We start from the raw sequence: 20428 nt of genomic DNA, 5'->3' as shown, positions 1-20428 counted from the left end.
GGCGCTTTAGCGCGATGACTTGTTTTGTAAATACATTCCAATATTCATCCAACCAACAACTTTCCATTTCCATGTATATATATTTTCAATCATCTTTTAAAGTATTTTGGGGGAAAATCCTGTCTCTCTATCTATTGTATTGTATCTACTTGAAAAATGTATAGCAACGCTCCTGGCTCAATGGGGGGTAGTAACGTAGAAGACACGTTGGCGATTCTCGGACAAACCCAAAAACGTGTTGTGAAATAGTGCGCGCGCTGGCTCAATATCCGCTAGCCCGAATATAGGCAGCGGGGGCACGTGGTGACAATCAGTTCTCGGAGACTCTCGCTCGAAGTGAGTCAAGAAGGTAACTAACTATGCTCGGGTACAAGTTTAAAAAGTATCGCGCAGAAAAAGCTCTTTGAAGCCCTGTCCGTCGTGGATCAGCTAGAAGCGGTATTTGAAACCAACTACGCCGAAGTATCGTTAGACGTCGGTCGGTAATCAGAATCGAGCAGAAAGGTCGCCTCGCCACGGAGCAGCCGTCCGTTGGATGCCCGTCACTGATGAGCCCGTAGCTGTGGTGCACTAGATGATCATCCGAAGTAAAGAACTCCTTCCCGCCATCGATGTAGTTAAGTACAATAACTCTTATCGACCGTGCGTTAATCGCCATAGGGCTAACCCACCGATTTAGCGGTCAAAGTTGCGTCGTGTTACTCGGGATAGTCGTGCGAGCTAGAACGATCTCGCGGTTTAATGTTTAGTAGAAAAGAGTATTGTAATTTGTTATTTGGGGAATCTAATTCGAGAGCCAGGACGTACTAATAATTTGTTATATTCATTATTCATATTGCTTAATTAAATTGTCTCGCTATTGTTTATCTTCAATATAAGCCATTGTTGTTTAAATTTAATCCTACATTTGCTAGTTTTTTATTAATTAAATAATTCATTAATTAGTTAGTTTAATTGTTTAGTTCTTAAAAATGTTAACGTTATAGAATAAGTTGGTTGGAGTATAGGAATTTGAGCTTTAACCATAAAAACGTTCCAGATACGAAAAAAATTCGTTAAATAACGATAAAGGGGGCGTGTTTTCTTATTTTAAAATATTTTACCACATCTCTTTGAAGCCAAATTAAAAGGAGCACTATCACCCACGCTCGGAGTAGTCATAGGAGTAATGTGAAAACACCCCGCAATTGTAAATATATAAATAAAATGTAATATATATACATGGTGTTTTTTTTCGAAAAAGTAATTTTTTTCAAAAACTATGTTTTCTAGAAAGTTGAAATTTGTACGGTACATTATACGTGCCGGGGGACACTGTCTACCAAAATTGCATCTAAATCGAAATATATTTTCACGGTTGTTTTTTACTTTAAATTTTAACTGCTATAGGGGCTATAAGAAAATTGTGAATCACCGAAAACGTACAAATAGCGTTTGGCACGACAAAAATAGAATTTTTCACTGAGAAAATACGACTTGTGACTTTTTCAAGTCGTATTTTCTCAGTGAAAAAGACGACTATTTTTGTCGCACCAACGTTATTTGTAAGTTTTTGGTGACGCTCTACAATTTTCTCATTGACAATTTTCTTATAGCACCTAGCGGTTAAAATTTAAAATTTCATAAAACGTGAAAATATTTTTCGACTTAGATGCAATTTTGGTAGAAAGTGTCCCCCGGCACGTATAATGTACAGTACAAATTTCAACTTTCTAGAAAACATAGTTTAAAAACAAAACACTTTTTCGAGCAAATAAAAACACCCTGTATATATAATAAAATAACTGATAACTAGCCGAGATCATGAAGTCTAAATTGGACTACAAGATCGAAATAACAGATAACGCTAAGGCTTAACTGAACGATTAAAGTGACCCGCTTCCGGCGTTTTCATTGGCTAGCGCCGTGGGCGGAGCTTCGGGGGAAAAAAGTCGAAATAACGAAAGCGGTAGATTACGAAGTCTCATTTAAATGTCTCTGGGACGCGTTTTGCTGACTTTCGTTAAAGCGAATTCGTTAAATTTCTAATTTCGTTATTTAACGAAAATTTTGAAAATGTCTCTGGAACAAAATTTTGAAAATGTCTCTGGAACGGGCCCTAAGTCAACAAAATTTTCGTTTGACTTCCCCTAAATGGAGACACGTTACTACGAAGTTGCGATGGTAAAACCGCGTCACACTAGAGCTTAAAACCCAGTTAAAGTCGGTTTGAATGCCAGTTTTGACCCATGAAATTGAGAGAAACTCGCCATGAAAACCGGTTTCAAACGATAGTGTGAACGCGGCTTGATCTTTGTTAAAATTTGTAAACAGGCTTTCGAAAACATGACGTCACGGTTTGTTTACATCGACCCCTTTCGCTTTAAATGCGCAGAAAAAAAAGACATTAATAGTGCATTTATTCGAGGAAGCATACCGTGTTTCGAAACGATCATTACACGCTTTAAAAAGTGTGTTGCACCTTATACATACATCATGGTCGTTAATGAACCTTAATTGGTAAAGAATTGTTCGAGATTTGAGAGTGGGGTTAAATAATAACTTGTCTTGGGAATCGGGAAGGTTTTGCGTCCCGTATTTCTAACAGGCGACGGTCTAAAATAGAAGTTAAAGGGACTTTCGAGGGAGGTGTGAGGGGTCGTAATTTTTCGAGATAATCGAAATTTTGGCGGTTTATTTATTTATTCCTCTAATCTTGAGTGCCCCAAATTGAGACAGCGATATCATCTATTGAATAAGGTTTCATTGTCCCCCATACGTTCTTTGTATATTACAACACTAGCTAGAATGAATAACATATCTTCTTCTCCGTTATTTGAAAAGTTAATTAAAACAGTTAACACTATTCACTACATTTTTGTGATGTTACCAGAAATATTAGCAAAAAGGTCAGGGATAACCAGGTACAATGCGACGGCGGCGGATACGCCATAAGTGCATACAATATCACAAACCGTTAAGGATTCCGTGTAAAAAGATTCAAGGCCTCTATAAACTGTACTTCGTGTATATGCTACTGATAAGATAGAATAATAATACTGGGTATGACGTTTGGTATCCCTCGTCAAACGGGAAAACGCTTTTTAAAGAGAAGGTCGACGATATGATTGCTGTCGCGATATTTCCGTTACTCTGCGTCGTAAGTGTGCAAAGTCAGAATGTCGTAAGAACCGATTCTGGAGAGATTGAAGGAATTGAAATAACGACGCCTCTGGGGAAATCGGTGGACGCATACCTGGGTATTCCTTACGCCGAGTCGCCCATCAACGAACTACGATTCAAACCCCCACTGCCCGTCAAAGCGTGGGACGGAGTGTTTCGCGCCCGTCACAAATCCAAGTCATGCGTACAGGCTGTGAAACCGGAATACATCATGGAAGGATTGGACTGGTGGGTCGTGGCCCAGAACGAAACGTCGGAAGATTGTTTGACTTTAAATATTTGGGTTCCGAAGCCCGTGGCCGAGAAACGCGCCGTGATGGTATGGGTCCACGGCGGAGCGTTCCAAGGTGGAAGTTCATCGATCCCCGTTTACGACGGACAGCTACTCGCCTCGGAAAGCGACGTTATCGTCGTTTCCTTGAACTACCGCGTGAGCGTGTTCGGCTTCTTGTACCTCGAGGCGGAGGAAGCCCCGGGAAACGTGGGTCTGATGGATCAAGCGCTGGCGTTCCAGTGGGTTCGAGACAACATCGCGCGTTTCGGAGGCGATCCCGAACGGGTCACCGTGTTTGGCCAGAGTGCCGGCGCGGCTTCCGTCTCCTACCATCTCACCATTCCATCCAGTCACAATACCAAGTGCTCGAATGACGCGAAACGAGCGAAGGACATTGTGGTCTGTTTGCGTCAAATGGACGCTCAAACACTGGCGGAAGCGGCTATGGAAATACCGAGCGAAACGGCGCACACGTTCGTCCCGGTCCTCGATGGATCCTACGTCACGAAGAAACCCGAACTCGCGTTTGGAGAAGTGTCTCCCGAAATTGACGTGATGCTCGGAGCAACGACCGAGGACGGAGTGGTATTCCCACTTATCGCATCGGGCATATCTTCGAAGGAATACGTACGCGATTCGACCTTCATAGCGTACATTCAAACGACGCTTGGTTTGAAAGACGCGTCTCAAGTGGAGTTTGTCAAACATTTTTACACCGACTGGGAGAACCCCGATCACGAAGAAAGCGCGACGCGACAGCTGGCTCGTTTCTCGACCGATTTGCACTTCCTTTGTCCTCTGAACTGGCCCAAAACGGAAACAAAATCTATCGCTACCAGTTCAGTCATCACCCGTCTAATTCTTTGGCGCCTTGGAACGTTGGGTCACTTCATTCGGACGAGTTAGAGTTCGTGTTTGGCTGGCCTCTTTTCAAAGAGAAAGGCTTCACCGATCAAGAGGACCAACTCTCTCGCCTCATTATGAGGCTTTGGACCAATTTGGCCAAGTTTGGGTTAGTGAACTAAATGTATTGAAATTTATTTTAAACCATATATCTCGTAAATCCTTAAATTTACAGAAACCCGAATGGAAAACATTCGGACAAGGGTCAGGATTGGCCACGGTACAGCAACGTCGTCAGAGAACACGTCTTCTTCGAAGGAAGTGAAAATATGACGGTCAGGACAGCCCAGAATCTTCGAATTGAACAATGCGCATTTTGGCATAAAATATTTCCCCGTTATTTTCAGTCATTTCGTAAGTCCATCTTAACCATTAAATTTCGATTTCATCATTTCATTTTGTCGTTTCAGACTAACAGTAAATAAATCGTTTCATTGAATTTTGGGAAAAGTCTAAATGAAATACCATCATATGTTACGTTGCATTATCATTTTTGAACTCTATTCAAATATTTCATTCTCAAAGTAATCTAATATAAGTCATTAAATATGGTAAATTTATTCGTTTTTCCTTGTATATTATCTTCTATTTAAAAGTATGAAACTAAATTCTATTGTCTCCCAAGAGTAATACCAAAAATGTGTTCCTGCTAAGAGAGCCTTTCGTTCCCCAATTTTTGTCGGTAAAAAGCTGGAAAACCAAGGTTACACCTAGAGACATACTTGTTAAAACTTTAAAGCAAGTGTCGGATCGACGTGGAGCCATCTATTAATGGGAACGGAAGCTAAAATTCAAAATATAAAACCAATGTTAACAAATACACTAAAATAGAAATATACACCACACTAAAATAAAAATAACATGCAAAAAACGTTCGTTTCGCGGAATCACGAGGGGGAACAAAGCGGTCTCTCTCTCTCTCTCTCTCTCTCTCTCTCTCTCTCTCTCTCTCTCTCTCTCTCTCTCTCTCTCTAATAAAGTTCTCACTGATATTATCTCCCCCTCTCAATCTTATTCGGTTCTTTCTCGCACCATTTTCGATAATTTAAACGTTCTTCAAGATCTCATTGATCTCGCTGACGTCAAATATGAACCCCTCGCTTTCGTGAATATAGACTTCGAGAAAGCATTCGACTCCATCCTCCATGATTATCTTTTCCAAACTCTTGTCGCTTTCGGTTTCCCTTCCGAATTTTCTGGCCCTCTCGCTTTATGGCAACTCGTCGTTTCACATCAAAATTAATAACTCGCTTACCCCATCTGTTAAATTTAACCCTGGCATCCGCCAAGGCTGCCCACTATCTGGCGCTCTTTTCTCGATCGCTATTGAACCTCTCATTCGCTTTCTTGATCTTAAACTCGCTCGCCCTAACGAACTGGTTCCTCACAGGAGGCTAACTAACGCCACGTTCGCCGATGATTTAACCGCTCTTCTCCGTGAGGACGCGGAATTTCCCATCCTAAGAACGTGTCTCGATACATTTTGCGCCTTTTCCGGAGGAAGTGCCGCCAAAATTTGTCCTTGAGGGAATAGAAACAAGACGTCCCACGTTTAGTGGCTCTCTTAATATCGTTGGCGCTGCCGGCGTTTTGGAAAACATGGGCTGGCCGGAGGGCTACCTATCCTTCTAACATATAGGATCCTTGGTTTTACTGTCCAGGGAGGTCACGTGATTAAATTAAATTTTGAAGATCATAATTTTTAGGTCGAAGATTGGCGAAGGTTGGATGAGCCCCGGTACCAAAGTTGTTGCTCTAGTGTTCCTTCCCTCAAGAAGTAGGTGGGTGCTTCCCTCTCGTTCTGGGATTATAAAGTAGGGTAAGAAGAGTAACCCTATGACCACACCATTGCATCGCCGATCCAACGACAATAAACCGCCGTTGGCGAGTACTTTAAATTTTGACGCGCCGTGGCCGCCGAGAAATTTAAAAGTTTTGCTGCGTAATTAGTTTTTTTACTCCAACAATACAAGATTTGCCAAAACCATTTACACTATGTTCTACCTATGACGTCATCTTACTTTAGATTCTGTGGTGGCGAATAGGTAGTCCCGAATAAAATGCTTTAGACATTAAATTCGGGATAAGTAGACGATTTAGCTGTTTAAAATTTAAGTAGGAATTGAGAGTGTAGGTTCAATACTCTGAACCTTCAGAATGTAGAGTGATTCTATCCGCAAGAATAACTGAATAGTTTCGACCCATCGTGATGGGAAGGGCAACACTTCAGTGGTTTTTTCTAGAAACACTAATCACTCAAAAACTTTGTTATCGGTAATTGTAAAAAGAGAATACGTTAATTTCGTTAAAAATAATTTTATTCGAATATCACGAACAAGACGTACATAATAATTATATGCTTTATAAGCTGACACCATTGACATCGGACATCAACTGTGAAGGAGCTGATTTGCAACCAGAGTACCGTCTGGAACAAGACTGCAAGGGCTTCCCTCGTCCGAAGGAGAAGGCGGTCACCAACGACTTCAGGCTGTCGGGCACTTCCTCGCCGACGGCCCTATTAGGACATAAAATGCTGTTAGTAATTCAGAGAAGAAGCCAATTACAAGAGAGAGCTGTCTGCATACTTGACGAAATCGGCGACCAACGGTGAGAAACGGGTGAAGCGTTGGGGATTGACAGCTGATTCACACAAAACTCGAAAGAGACAGTTCTCTCCCACTTGTCCTCCAACTCTGGTGATGGCCTTGGCAGCGGCGTCGATAATGGCTGAAGTCTTCTCGGCACCTTGCTTCCTTGAGGACATACCAGTCGACCAACTCTGAGAGAAGGATGAAAAAGATCCGAACAGCGAGCTGGCGTACGAGTAATGGTTGGCGCCGCTGTTATGAGAGTTGAACCAAGGAGTGTTCATGTTGTTCCCGTAAGATGAACCACCGCTTCCAGAGTTGAACCCTCCTCCCGGTAAGAGCCCGGCTCCACCGAAACCAGGTTGCTACAACAGAATCACAGTTTTTTGTACCTCCTACCTACCAAGGACAAAATTGTACGGAAAACTTTGAATAGTAGTTGTACTTGAGGAAAGTATCCTTGACCAGGATACTGAGGTCGATTTAACCCGTTATTCCAGTTTTGTTGTCCAGCGCCGTTATACCACCTGGAACTCGGTTCATCTTCTCCTTGACTGTGAACGAGGGTGACCAAGAAAGCTAACATCGAAACTCCGAAAAAGGCCATCGTTATATTTAATCAGCTGATTAGAGACACTATTAGCTCGAGACAATGAGATCGTTGTGGTCCAAACCAGTTTAGAGACTCCTTTTATATGGCCAAAATATTTTTTTTAAGGTTCTTTGATCTGTGCATAAAGATAAAATAGGTTTTCAAAAAAAAGCTCTTTGTAAATGAGATTGCCTGTATAGAATTTTTTTATTCGGTTCAACACGAGTCCTTAGATCTGTGCTTGGTGTCTTAAAAAAATCATTTTGAAAATAATTTCCTCGAGGTTTTTTGGCTAGTTATGTGGTGGGAAATTGGGAATTTTGCCCAAGTTAAATTATATCGAAGACACTGATTTGTGATATTTTAACAACTTTTTTAATATTCGTTAAAAGAGGTAGTATTTTATTATTGGTAAATTACCTTATGATAAATTTTAAAGTTTGAGCTAATGTTACTCAATATGTATAAAGGCAAGAGTATATGTGTAATATAAAATGGTGTACCGTCTAAATATAGTGGTCCACCAGAGGTTACGTAACCGTATCGCAAGCGTTACGTCACTTCCACGTCGCATGGCGTTATATCTGCGTTTTATTTACGTTTCAAAAAGTGCACGTCCATTATCTTTGGTGCTAATACGTAGACGCTGATTGTCAACAACAGTAGTGGACGCCCATCTTTAGGTTATTTTACTTTCTACACACGGTTACGTAACCTCAGGTGGACCACTAGCTTTAGTCTGAAGGTCAATAGGAATATCAGCCAATGTCATGCTTTAGCGCCATCTCTTATTATTTCTAGTAACTTTGCATTTGATTTAAATTGAAAGTTTTATCGACCATTGTTTGTGCTTCAACTGACGCCTAACTGGTCCACAGGTCCAAAGCTGAATCCACACGGGAACAATAACGTCCCTAATTTATTGGTAGATAGTTTCCAAGGCTTAGTAACTGTTTTACAATGTATCTTAAATTGCAAAGCAAGTTCGGTGGTAAAATGTGTGTAAAGTCAGTAAAGTGCGAAATTTACGGTTGACTCTGCCCGCCTCTGCCAAGGTCGAGTGAGGGGTTGGGGGGGATGGAAAGCATGCTTCTTTTTCTTTTTTTGCCAGCTCACTTGTGTTGCCCTTTAATATTTATTTGTATCTCCCGTTTCTATACTTGGAGAAAAATACCATTCTCTAGCAACACATTCTACTCTTTGTAATCGAAAGAAAAAGCCTGGCAAATTCCAGTCTGTAGTAATCACTTTCCCATAAACGTGGTTGCTTATGTTTACTGACGTCTTGATTTGTACAAAGAACTACAACAAATCATAGTGGCAGAAGTGTCGCTGCTAAGTGGTATTTTCCTCGTAATGTGTCCTTTTACGTCTCAATTTTATAGTTTTACCACCTTTTACCGTTGGTCTGGCGCACGGGAAAACGACTGTGCACACGGACAAAATTTGCTGCCCATCACTGCGATCACTAGTACCAAAAGTGCGATATTAAATTAGAATAAGTAGGATAAGTGTGTAAAGGACATTTGACGTAAAACGAAGGTGTTTCAAAGTGTCACCGTTGTTTAAATGAAAGTTTCTAATTGAATTGCGATCTTTTTATTCTTCAAATGTCACGAAACACGAACAAATTTAATTGAATGCAAAAGGAAAGCCACCGACCGATACTCGCCAGTTGCCTCCCTGATCCGACGCCCGATAAAATGAAGATAGGCGAGACCATCCCGTCTGAAGGCTCTGAGAGTTTCGATGGCCACCGCAGTGAAAATAAATTGATTTTCAAGACCCACGTCTTTGGAATTCTTCCTTAATTTGGCCTGTGTTGGTGCCCAGAGGGGGGCTGAAGAGGAAGACGCCAAAAAGTATGGGGCGAGAGGGTCGATGTATGTAAAGTCCCAAACCAGGGATTTCGCACCGGACAACGGGACATCCCGTCCGGGTGGTTGCTGGAACAACAGATGTGTGTCATTGACGGCGCAACTCAAACCGTGGGTGCCAAAGGAATCTACGGCACACAAAATTCGGAACCCAACCGAAGGCCAACAGCGACACGGAAAGAGTCGTCGTCCAAAAGTGTACCCAGGGACGGCGAAGGAAAGGCGTTTAGCCAGCACCCAGAGATTTCAGAATACACCGAGAGTAGCCTGGCTTTGTCCTTTTAACTGGATGCACGAGTGACCAGCTGTGCGATAGACTTTTCAACCAGTGGGGCCTCCCACACACGTTGATGACTTCGGTGATCGGGGGAAGGTAAGACGTCACCCGAAAGAAGTTGCCAATGTTTTGACAAATCAAGTACTCAGAGTAAATAGAGGCAGGTGAATACAGAGATAGGCAAAAACCAAATTTCCGAGCTCGAGCTCTTCTCTTTCACAGTGAGTAGTTCGAGCAGGGTTAAATATAGTCTATCTTGTTCTTCTCCCCCTAATGTTGCATTGGATTCTACCTGTAGGTGGCGATTCCGCCGAATTTATTTTGTAAAGTACCAAAATATTTTTTTAAAATAAAAACTTTTATATGATTATTAGCCTAAATTTAATAAATTCATTATACATATAAACAGATTAAGGGCCCGTTCCAGAGACGAAAAACTTTCGTAAAGTTACGAAAAAGGGGGCGTGTCTAGTAGAAATACGAAACTTTTTCAAAAACGCGTTCCAGAGACGTTTTACCGAGACAAAAAGTCTAGTATCTTCTACGACAGCTCAGGAGCTATCGTAGAGCTCTCGTAAATGCGTTTGGAGGCGAAAATAATCATTTTTTAGAAAATGGCGGTGGAATTTCTTCGAGCTAACGAGATAAATCAAGGTGTAAACAACATCGAAACAGACATCCCGCTGAAAATAATGTATCGTGAGTGTCCCAATACTAAGAATTGATTTAAAAAAATGATTTTTGGCACTAATAATGAAACATTTAACTGAACATTGCGCTACAAATGGGAATGGCCGAGGCCTGAATTGAAGGGCGCTCCATAGATTCCGCTACGCAGGTAAGAATTCCTTTACCACTATTTTTATTTAATAATAAAACGAAACAAAGAAAGAACTATCTTTTCGTTTTAATAAATTTAAAATTATCTTATTGCAGATCCGCATAATCATGTGCTGTATTTGTTTTGGAAAGACGGCGAATTATTATCAAGTTGAGTGTTTGTCGAATCGTTCACAGTGTAAACTTCAACAGCCAAATAATTTTTTGTATTACACCTTAATATTTTTACATATGCTCCACTTATAATAAAAATTATTTAATTCCTCAAATAGAAGTTTTTATTTATAATTGTAGCTATCATTTAAAGAGAAAGGAAACACATCTCCCTTTTGACCTGATACCCAATGATAAAAAACTCCCAAAAATACTTAATGCAATGTTTTTTGAAGCCCTAACTGCTTTTATGGATAAAAAATTACAGGAAGGTGATAACCACCTTTGTAAAATATCCAAATGAAATTCAAATCTACCGCCAAACTGATCTTAAGAGAAAAACCAGATGGAGACAGCTCCGTTAAAAAAATCACCAAAACTTTGGTCAGCTGACAACAGTGATGTTCCAAGCGGTACATTTGTACTTTTTTAATACATTTTTGATTTTGAAGTACAAAAATACATTTGGAGATTTTTAATACGTATTTAGTACATTTTGTAAATTTATGATACCAAAGTAAACTTTCAGATACGTATTTAGTACATTTTGAAAATATATGAAACGAAAATACATTTTTATATTTTTGACATATATTTAGTACATTTTTTTAATTTGGGGGATTGTTTTAAATTTAACCATCACAAATTTTCTGCTTATCTCCGAATTTCCATTGTAAACCCCCGCTCTCCCACCCTCCCCACCTCAGCCACCTGTATAGATAGCGAAATTTCGCTCATAGCTCGGACTTACTGGAATACTGATTTTCAAGGGCAGCTGCGTTTTAAAGGCAGTTAATATTTCGGACTTCTTCTTTTGACCGTTCATCAGTATCAATAGGGGGGGGGGGGTCAACCCCTTTTGCGGACATAGAGCAGCTTTAAATGCAAGAAATTGATAGTGAAATCTACTTGGCCGCTCTGAATCACTCGCGGGGTAACAGGTGTACATTTGTTTTGTGGAATGTTTTGTGTACTTACTATTTTACTGTTTCTTTTCGGGTTTTCACCACACTATAGAGGGGGTGGGTTTTAGGAGACTTTGGACAGTTGGGCTTATCAAAATCAAGGAGACTGTAAACAAGTTTTTGAAAATATGCAAACAAATTTTAAGTCCACATTTTTGTTTCTACTCATTTCTTGTATTTACAATTTTCGCGTCCATCATCTAATTTTGTGTAATGTAACATCTGAGTTCTACCTACGAACATCTGCGTTATTAAAGTTTGTTCTTTTATTATAGCATATGTAACATAATTACTGATAAGTACATAGAAATCTCATAGGTAACTAGAATGCTGCCGCCTACGGCCGAGCTTGACGCCAGTTCGCCTTGAACCTTCAGCCAATGAGAGGCCGTAATGTGGTTCCGCCAAGGAGGATAATAATCCTCCTTGGTTCCGCTACTATAGCGGGAGTTAGTTGATGTCATTCTCTCTGAAGGCATTAAATTCATGGCAGAACCACACTTTGAGCTCTGATTGGCTGAGATCTAGCTATCGTCTGCCACGGCGTTTGGTCCATTTGCCAGTTACATGGCAGCATTCTAGTTACCTATGAGATTTCTATGGATAAGTATCCCTCTCAAAAATACAGAAATGCTTATAATCCTTGCGCTATTGAAAAGGTTACCATGGAAATGAAATCATGTGATCGCGAGGCACGAGCTAAACTTGACATGGGACAAAGCCAGAAACGCGTGAGGAATTCTCACTAACTTCCGTTTCCAATCGGTAAAGTTGATGACGCGTATTTCGTCACGGAGTTGTAAGTGACGTAATTTACGTCATATTACGTGAACAAGGTTTCATTAACGAAAATGCTTTTATGGCATCCTTATGAGTGATTATGTTACATATGATTATAGCAATAAGAAAAGTTAAAAACTAGAAACGTTTTGAAATTTCCCGCTCTCTTTAGTAATAACGTTTTGAAATTTCCCGCGCTTTTTGGTAATAAAACTCGAGGGCGCGCGCCGCTCAGCTTATAAACGAAAAGTACATTTTATCCTCCAAAAGTACATTTTGACCTAGGTGGAAAGTACATTCCTAAATCGCGGCGGAACATCACTGGCTGACAATAATAAAGAAATAAGTTTCATTGTTGTGGGAAGTTTTACATCTGAAAGCTAGAGAAAAGGTAATCAGTAATATTCATTAAGTTTATTTTAAAGGAGTAGACATACTACTGGTTTATGTAATTATGTTTCAGGGTTATTAATTATTCGTTTATAAAGGCGAGATCACTGAAGTTAAATTTCCTTTTCAGTCCGAACAAGAGAGTTGTGTATGGCCACCAGAATTTTATTGGTATTGTCCAAATTACTCAAAAAGGAGAGAGAAAATTGAAGATGTTGAGCTACCATTTCGTTTAGAATCATTTTCTAAAGCCCATTCAATCGTTCTTGATTATTTACTACCGACAGGGCAACGTTGTCTAATGTTTCAGCATTGTTAGTAGCAATGGGTTCGGAGGACACAGGTAATGTTTGATGTTTCTTATGGCTTATTTTATCACCTTTAACACGTATACCAAATTATTACTTATATGTAAATTTATGTCAATCTGTTTTTCCGGGAATGTAGGAAAAGAGCAACGTTAACAATACCACTTTTGAAATTTCTCCTACCGTTGGCCTAGGCGGATCTAGAAGTGGTTTTTCAGCCCTGGCATCTATTTAAAAATGTAGTTATATCTGCTAGCATGGATTAAATAATCCATGCTTCTAGTAAGTAATATACCTAAACTGATTTTTTCTAATTATACCCATTTCATTGGCAATATTTTGCTTTGTCAATCTTTGTTTTTATTTAATTGTGTTGTCATCAATATGGGAAGCTCAATTAAATTTAAATTAAATATTGATAACCTCTACTTTCTAGAAATATTTTGCCGTCAATTTGAAGCCAAATGAAAGGGAGCACTACCATCCACGCTCGGTGGAGTACTCGTAGGAGTAATGTGAAAACACCCCGCACTTGGCATACCAATAAAAACACCACTTGTTCTGGCTAGTGGTGGACTTTCCTGATCCTTATGATATCTTGGCCCTTCCCTATTCTCATAACTCTGTTGACCAAACATATTCTAGCTCAGCCACAATTTCTTCCCTTTCCTTCAACCTTGGTTAAACTTCTTTGCATTTTGCACTCCTCCTTTGCTTGCCCAATTTTTAAAACAATTTCGCGTAAAACTTATGAATAATAAATGTAAATGCTATATAAAAACAAATGTAAATAACAACAAAATTTGAAAATATGTAAATAAAGTTTAATATATATAGTAAAATAACTGAAAGTCGAAAGTGGAAAATTGCCACTGTTTACATGAAATAAATAACAAGTCAAAGCTAAGGCTTAACTAAGCGCTTGAAAAAACCCGCTTCCCACCGATATTTTCCAGCGTTTCTATTGGCTATGGCGGAGCTTATTAAAAAAAAAAGGCGAAAGATACGAGAGCGGGAGTTTACGAATTCTTGAAAAGTTGTCTCTGGAACGCGTTTAAGATACGAGAGTTCGGGTTTCGTAGATTTGCTCTCGTAACTTTTTAACTTACGAGAGTTTTGAAAATGTCTCTGGAACGGGCCCTAAGTCTTTAAAAATTAAAATATATTTGTTTTAGGTAAAATTATTATGCATAATTATATAAAACTTGATTTTTTTTAATCAAAAAATTGCCAACCCTACTCATCTCTTTTAGTACAAGAGGGCGAGACCGCGCCCGCGCTTTTCTCTTTTAGTACACTCTGTTTAAAAAGTCTTCAACAGGTGAAATTTTTGCCCTCTTTTTAATTATGCTAGAAAACTATAATAGATAGATCGATGAAACAAATTGCAACTATTATTTATTTTCTAATATCTTTCGTTATTTATCGGTTTCGTCCGCCAAAAATTAATAGTTTAGGCGGGTACCTAGAGCATAGCGCCGACCAATTTTCAACGGCGGCGGCGGGAACGATAATTAGTTCGGCGGCGGCGTGGCGCGCCGATTTTCAGAAAATAATCGGCGGCGTTGAAAATAATTGGCGGCGGCGCCTAAGGGGGAAAACTGCCCCCCCCTCAGAAATGGCCCACGCGGGGTCGGAGTGTGCAATAAGTGGTGGCTTTACCGGGGAGTCGGGGTCCGGCTCTTGTAACCCGTCACGGGCGATGGCGCACTGGTAGATGTTACAACTGTAGCTCCGTCCAAATGGTCCTATCTCCACCTCCGACTTCGGTCCGGTGTGGGCTGGTAACTGGGCTTCGGCCCAGGCTAACGGAGAGGGGCCGGGCAAACTGGCCGTCTCGGCGGATTGAGTTGCCTGCTGTGGGGCTGCGGGCCTCCGTATGAGGGCACGGCGGACCCATCTCCCGGCATTTTGGGGTTATACCGGGATATCCGGTGCCAGCTGTGCCGGGTTGTGCGGGCTGCTGTGTGCCCGCCGTTCCCCTTTATGCGCTCCTTCCAAAGGGCTTGGCTCTGTACCTTTCTAGGTAGGGTGTCGGCTGGCGTTGCCAGAGCATCTGCTCTTATTCCCACTGCTGTGTGCGAAGTGGGGGCTGGTCAACCCATTGCTGCACCTTCTGCTGGGTTGAGTGGCTTGCGTCAAAGGCGCTACCATCAGTAGTGGGGTACTGCTGCTCATGCTGGTTTTGCCGCCTGTGCGGGTCTGTGGACGCTGGCGTAGGGCATAATGATGACAGACCTCCGGTGGTGTGGTTTGAATCTTACCGGGTACACCGGGCTATAAATCTGACGCATGTCCCCCTCAGAAATAGCGCCAGTCTTTTAATAGAAAGCTAGAACTTAAATTGTTAAACACATTTAAAAAAATACATGTTTAATAGAATGTATTTTATTAAAATAGGAACCACTTTTTTCCAAAACAAAGAAGAGGTAACTTTGGTTACATACTATCAGATGTAACTTATTTAATCATAAGTGTGCCTGAAAGAATTTTTTCATAATGATACCTTGTTGCAAGGATATGACGTTATTGACGTCACTTCCCAGTCGATGACGGTTTTATCGTCATCAAAACTAGTTCTCGCGTAGGGGGGAAGGAAGTTTTACGCGACGTTAGTGCTGTATTTTCTTTGGTGGCTGTCAAAGACTATATAAAGTTACGCGTAGCTTTATATAGTCTTTGGTGGCTGTGAAACAAGGTCTCATTTAAATTTTTAATACAGATATGTTAAACAGAGGCACCCTTATGAGTAACTATGTCACATATGATACTATTAAACTAAAACATTTACGCTAGTAATAACAATACTGTACTAATTTACTACCATTTCACTAGTATTATTATCTATACACTCTTTTTATAAACTTTTGCTGGGCGCCGCCATTATCGTACAGACAACCAGCCCTCTACCGCAGAAATTTCATCCCCCCAAATCCGGTTTTTCCTCGCGCATTTAAGTCTATTATCACAAATTATTTTATCTTTGTATCAAAGGAATTTTTAAAATGTAATAGAAAAGTTATTGCTGAATGCAGCCAATGCAGCTGATACGTTTCTGTACTTATTACAAAATACGAGGCGAGGCAACTCCAAAGCCGTTTTCGTTTCTCTCTCTCCTTTCCCAGCTATCTGCTGCAGAAAATCTTGGTGCGCGCGGTGCAGTGGTGCCAGATCTTTTGGAAATTATTAATTATTTTTAATTTTATAACGCTAGTACGGTGCACCCAACAGCCTAGGAATCGTAGCACTACCAAAAGAAAAATCTATGTAGTTTAGATCTCAAAACGTAATTATTATACTTTAATAATGGAAATTATTTCGGCGGAGAAATGAAAATGTTTCGGCGGCGTCGGCGGCGGTGCCGCCGAAATTAAATTTATCGGCGGCGGCGTTTCGTTGTTATCTAAATAATCGGCGGCGGCGGCGTTTGATCGGCGACGCTATCCTCTACGGGTACCGTCAAAACTCATTTTTGACAACTTTTTAAATATTGGTTCTACGGCACTGACTCGCGCGTTTTTGAATTCACAATGGTTGATTCATATTTAGAAAGTGGATAAATTATCCCTCTACAACCAACGGTTGATAAGTTATCGCGTTTACAAACTTTCGTCGAAATTGGGAAACACCTAAAATGCATCAAGCGATTATTAATAACGCAACTTCGACAGCGATTCAATAACATTGAAAATATATTTAATTAAAGGCCGGTTTAAAAAAAAACAAATCCAAAGAACAACTTGGCAAGTGGTTTTAGGAATATCCTTTTTTATACGCTAAAGCTTTTAAAAAGCTATTTGCGTTAGAAATTGTTTATAATAATGGTTACCACAATTTTAAACCAGCCTTTAATTAAATATGTTGTTGGATCGCTGTCGAAGTTGCGTTATGAATAATCGCTTGATGCATTTTAGGTGTTTCCCAATTTCGACGAAAGTTTGTAAACGCGATAACTTCTCAACCGTTGGTTGTAGAGGGAAAATGTTTCCACTTTCTAAATATGAATCAACCATTGTGAATTCAAAAACGCGCGAGTCAGTGCCGTAGAACCAATATTTAAAAAGTTGTCAAAAATGAGTTTTGACGGTAGCTGCCAAAACTATTAATTTTTGGTGGATGAAACCGATAAATAACGAAAGATATTGGAAAATAAATAATAGTTGCAATTGGTTTCATCGATCTATCTATTATGGTTTTCTAGCAGAATTAAAAAGAGAGCAAAAATTTCACCTGTCGAAAACTTTTTAAACAGAGTGTACAAGAGGAGTAGCTAGAGCTCGCGGTCTGCTCGTAATGAGAAGCGCCCTCTCTCAGAGGCCGATAGATTCTGGGAAATTCACATTAAGAAAAAGCACCACGTGATGTGATTCGTGAAGAAAGGCGGGAATCAATTGTTTTAAATTTCGCTCCCTAAGGGCGGCGCTGAAGATCGCGCTCGCGCTCTTCTCTTTTATTCTTAGCGGCTGAGCTCGCGCTCACGCTCTTCTCTTTTTTCCCGAAGAGTGGACCTCGCGCTCGTGCTCTTCTCTTTTCCCGAAGAGTGGACCTCGCGCTCGTGCTCTTCTCTTTTCCCGAAGAGTGGACCTCGCGCTCGTGCTCTTCTCTTTTCCCGAAGAGTGGACCTCGCGCTCGTGCTCTTCTCTTTTCCCGAAGAGTGGACCTCGCGCTCGTGCTCTTCTCTTTTCCCGAAGAGTGGACCTCGCGCTCGTGCTCTTCTCTTTTCCCGAAGAGTGGACCTCGCGCTCGTGCTCTTCTCTTTTCCCGAAGAGTGGACCTCGCGCTCGTGCTCTTCTCTTTTCCCGAAGAGTGGACCTCGCGCTCGTGCTCTTCTCTTTTCCCGAAGAGTGGACCTCGCGCTCGTGCTCTTCTCTTTTCCCGAAGAGTGGACCTCGCGCTCGTGCTCTTCTCTTTTCCCGAAGAGTGGAGCTCGCGCTCATGCTCTTCTCTTTTCCCGAAGAGTGGAGCTCGTGCTCGTGCTCTTCTCTTTTCTCCGGAAAAGTGGAGCTCGCGCTCTTCTATTTTTTCCCGAAGAGTGGAGCTCGCACCCAAAAATAGCTCTCGAACTCTTTAGAGCCCATAGTCCGCCGATCTCTGGTCGAAAAGGGCGAACTAAGGCCTCCACGCTGGAAACCGACGAGAGAAAGGCAGGGAGGGCAAGGGTGGAAGCGTGGCGGGTACTCGGGCACCCTTGAGACCCGGGAAACGACCAATGCAACCAAGGGGCCTCGACCATTAGTGTGTTCGTAACGTAAGGCCAGAAGCGTCATGCCAGACGGGGGCACTGCGGAGGACATACGACAGCTTAGATAGAGCCATGGAGTTCTTCAACAAGAAAAAACCCTGATGGGCAGATAGTTGTCGGAGGTTTCCAACCATGGTAATAAAGGCCTCGGTTTTAGATGACAGGCAGATAGCGTCGACCGAAAGAGGAGCCCCTAAGAGGATGTATTCGGAGCGTGCTAAGATTTTAATTCCAGGAGCTGCTGAATGGAACATCGTTCGGTAGTATTGATCGTCAAAGCAGCCGGAATTGAGAGACAACAGCTCGCACTTGGAAGGGTTTGGCTCCGGGCCGATATCTGTGGAAAGTTATTCGGTGAGGACTTAGCTTGGACTGCCGCCCAGTGAAGAATCATCTCAGACGACATGCGAGTAGCCACTCGATGCACGATGAGGCAAAAAAGCGCCGGACCTAAAGGATCTCCTCACTAAACACCCTGTTCCAATGACCGAATTGATTCACCGTAGATGAGGTGGGAAGGCGCCTTATAGCATTGGCGTAAAAACCAATAGAGATCGGAAATATCTTTACGAACGCATTCGAGGGGACGGTCGCAACGGACCATGGTGAAGGCGTTTAAGAAATCGACTTCAAGTAAAACTCTGGTTAACGAAGCGGCTTCGGCTCCTCCATGGGTTCCAAAACCCGACTACGTGGGATGTAGAACAGATCGAAGTAAGCTAGCATGGTGACCAGACGCTGATCGGACGAATATCGCCGTGAAGTACCGGGCGCATTTCCGGAGGAACGAGGCCACTGAGCGTAAGATTACAGAGATACATGAGAAACTTCAGCTGACAATCGCCAGGACACCCCGGAACTGGGGCCCGTGAGATCCTTTGGGTGCTGGGGTGTCAAGGAGTCGAGACCCCCGAACGTAGAGCGGTGCGGATGGCCGATTCGGTAACGTTTAAGGCAGCCAAAGAAGACCGATCGTCGCCGGACTAAATGGAAACTTCAGAGTGGTAAAATCCCGAATGTTGTTTACTCACCGTCGAATAACTTGTCTTCGCCGATTTTCCCGACCTTATGAGCTGTCGCTTTCTTAGCGGAAGAAGGAAGGGTGCGCGAAGCCGTTGGGAGAACAAGGCCATCACGGAACAGGTTGGTGTTTTCTTAAATGCCCGTAGCCAGCGAGGCGGGCTTCCCTTCGATCGCGACGGGAACTTTCAAGCACGCCGACGGGAAACAAAACAACTTGATTTAAATCATTGGTTTAAATCAATTTTTATTTAGTATTTTTTAAAAAGAAAAACTTCGCCAATTTCTATAATTTAGGTTTAAATTTAGTCTTTCTTGTTCTTCTCCCCCTAATGTTGCATTTGATTCTACCTGTAGGTGGCGATTCCACCGAATTTATTTTGTAAAGTACCAAAATATTGTTTTTTAAATAAAAACTTTTATATGATTATTAGCTTAAATTTAATAAATTCATTATACATATAAATAGATTAAGTCTTTAAAAATTAAAACATATTTGTTTTAGGTAAAATTATTATGCATAATTATATAAAACTTGATTTTTTTTAAATCAAAAAATTGCCAACTCTGCCCTGTAGAGGGTTCCTCTTTATAAATACGGACCTCAAAAACCGCTATATACGGGAAAAGCATTTTCGTACCACATTTTGTCGAGGCAGAAATCGGTACGTGTTTTAACAGGTAGATCAAGGGAACGAAACAAGATGTCGCGGACATTTGAGTTCCCCTATGCGTTCGGAAAATCGAGAAATACCCAATAATCTTGAATATAAACAAATCTTGTGAAAACCTAGGGGTTTGGATAAGAAATATCCATTTTGTTTGTTTTACTCCATAAAAGAAAATTATCCGAGTAAAAATCTATTCTTTTGGCACATTAAATCGTTTTATAACCACGAATATTATCCATAAATAAACAGTTAACCGTAATTTTTAGAGATAATCGAAATTTGGGCGGTTTATTTATTTATTCCTCTAATCTTGAGTGCCCCAAATTGAGACAGCGATATCATCTATTGAAGAAGGTTTCATTGTCCCCCATACGTTCTTTGTA

General features: G+C 41.2%; 3 protein-coding genes across 4 annotated transcripts in view; 2 read left to right on the top strand and 1 right to left on the bottom strand.

Annotated features, from left to right (window-relative positions):
* Positions 1 to 20428, top strand: part of LOC149959509 (uncharacterized) — a 337839-nt gene that overhangs the window by 1671 nt on the left and 315740 nt on the right. The window lies entirely within an intron of this gene.
* LOC149959525 (acetylcholinesterase-like) lies at positions 3086 to 4822 on the top strand. The gene is made up of 3 exons (XM_090165170.1): positions 3086 to 4448; positions 4515 to 4693; positions 4750 to 4822. The coding sequence occupies exon 1, from the start codon at positions 3104 to 3106 to the stop codon at positions 4340 to 4342; it is 1239 nt and encodes a 412-aa protein (XP_090021296.1). The 5' UTR covers positions 3086 to 3103; the 3' UTR covers positions 4343 to 4448; positions 4515 to 4693; positions 4750 to 4822.
* On the bottom strand, positions 6640 to 7586 carry LOC149959524 (uncharacterized). Of its 2 annotated transcripts, none has more exons than XM_090166469.1 (3): positions 7358 to 7586; positions 6928 to 7295; positions 6640 to 6857 (listed from the first exon to the last, which is right to left on the bottom strand). In XM_090166469.1, the coding sequence occupies exons 1-3, from the start codon at positions 7535 to 7537 to the stop codon at positions 6701 to 6703; spliced, it is 705 nt and encodes a 234-aa protein (XP_090022595.1). In that variant the 5' UTR covers positions 7538 to 7586; the 3' UTR covers positions 6640 to 6700. The 2 variants fall into 2 exon arrangements, with proteins under 2 accessions (XP_090022595.1, XP_090022597.1); XM_090166471.1 differs by having other exon boundaries at positions 7376 to 7586.

Source organism: Leiobunum rupestre, chromosome 2 (assembly GCF_980474605.1).
Source record: "Leiobunum rupestre chromosome 2, qqLeiRupe1.1.hap1, whole genome shotgun sequence".
Lineage (NCBI taxonomy): Eukaryota > Metazoa > Arthropoda > Arachnida > Opiliones > Sclerosomatidae > Leiobunum > Leiobunum rupestre.
The sequence above is the reverse complement of the archived record's forward strand: the minus strand, read 5'-3'. Positions and strand labels throughout refer to the sequence as shown.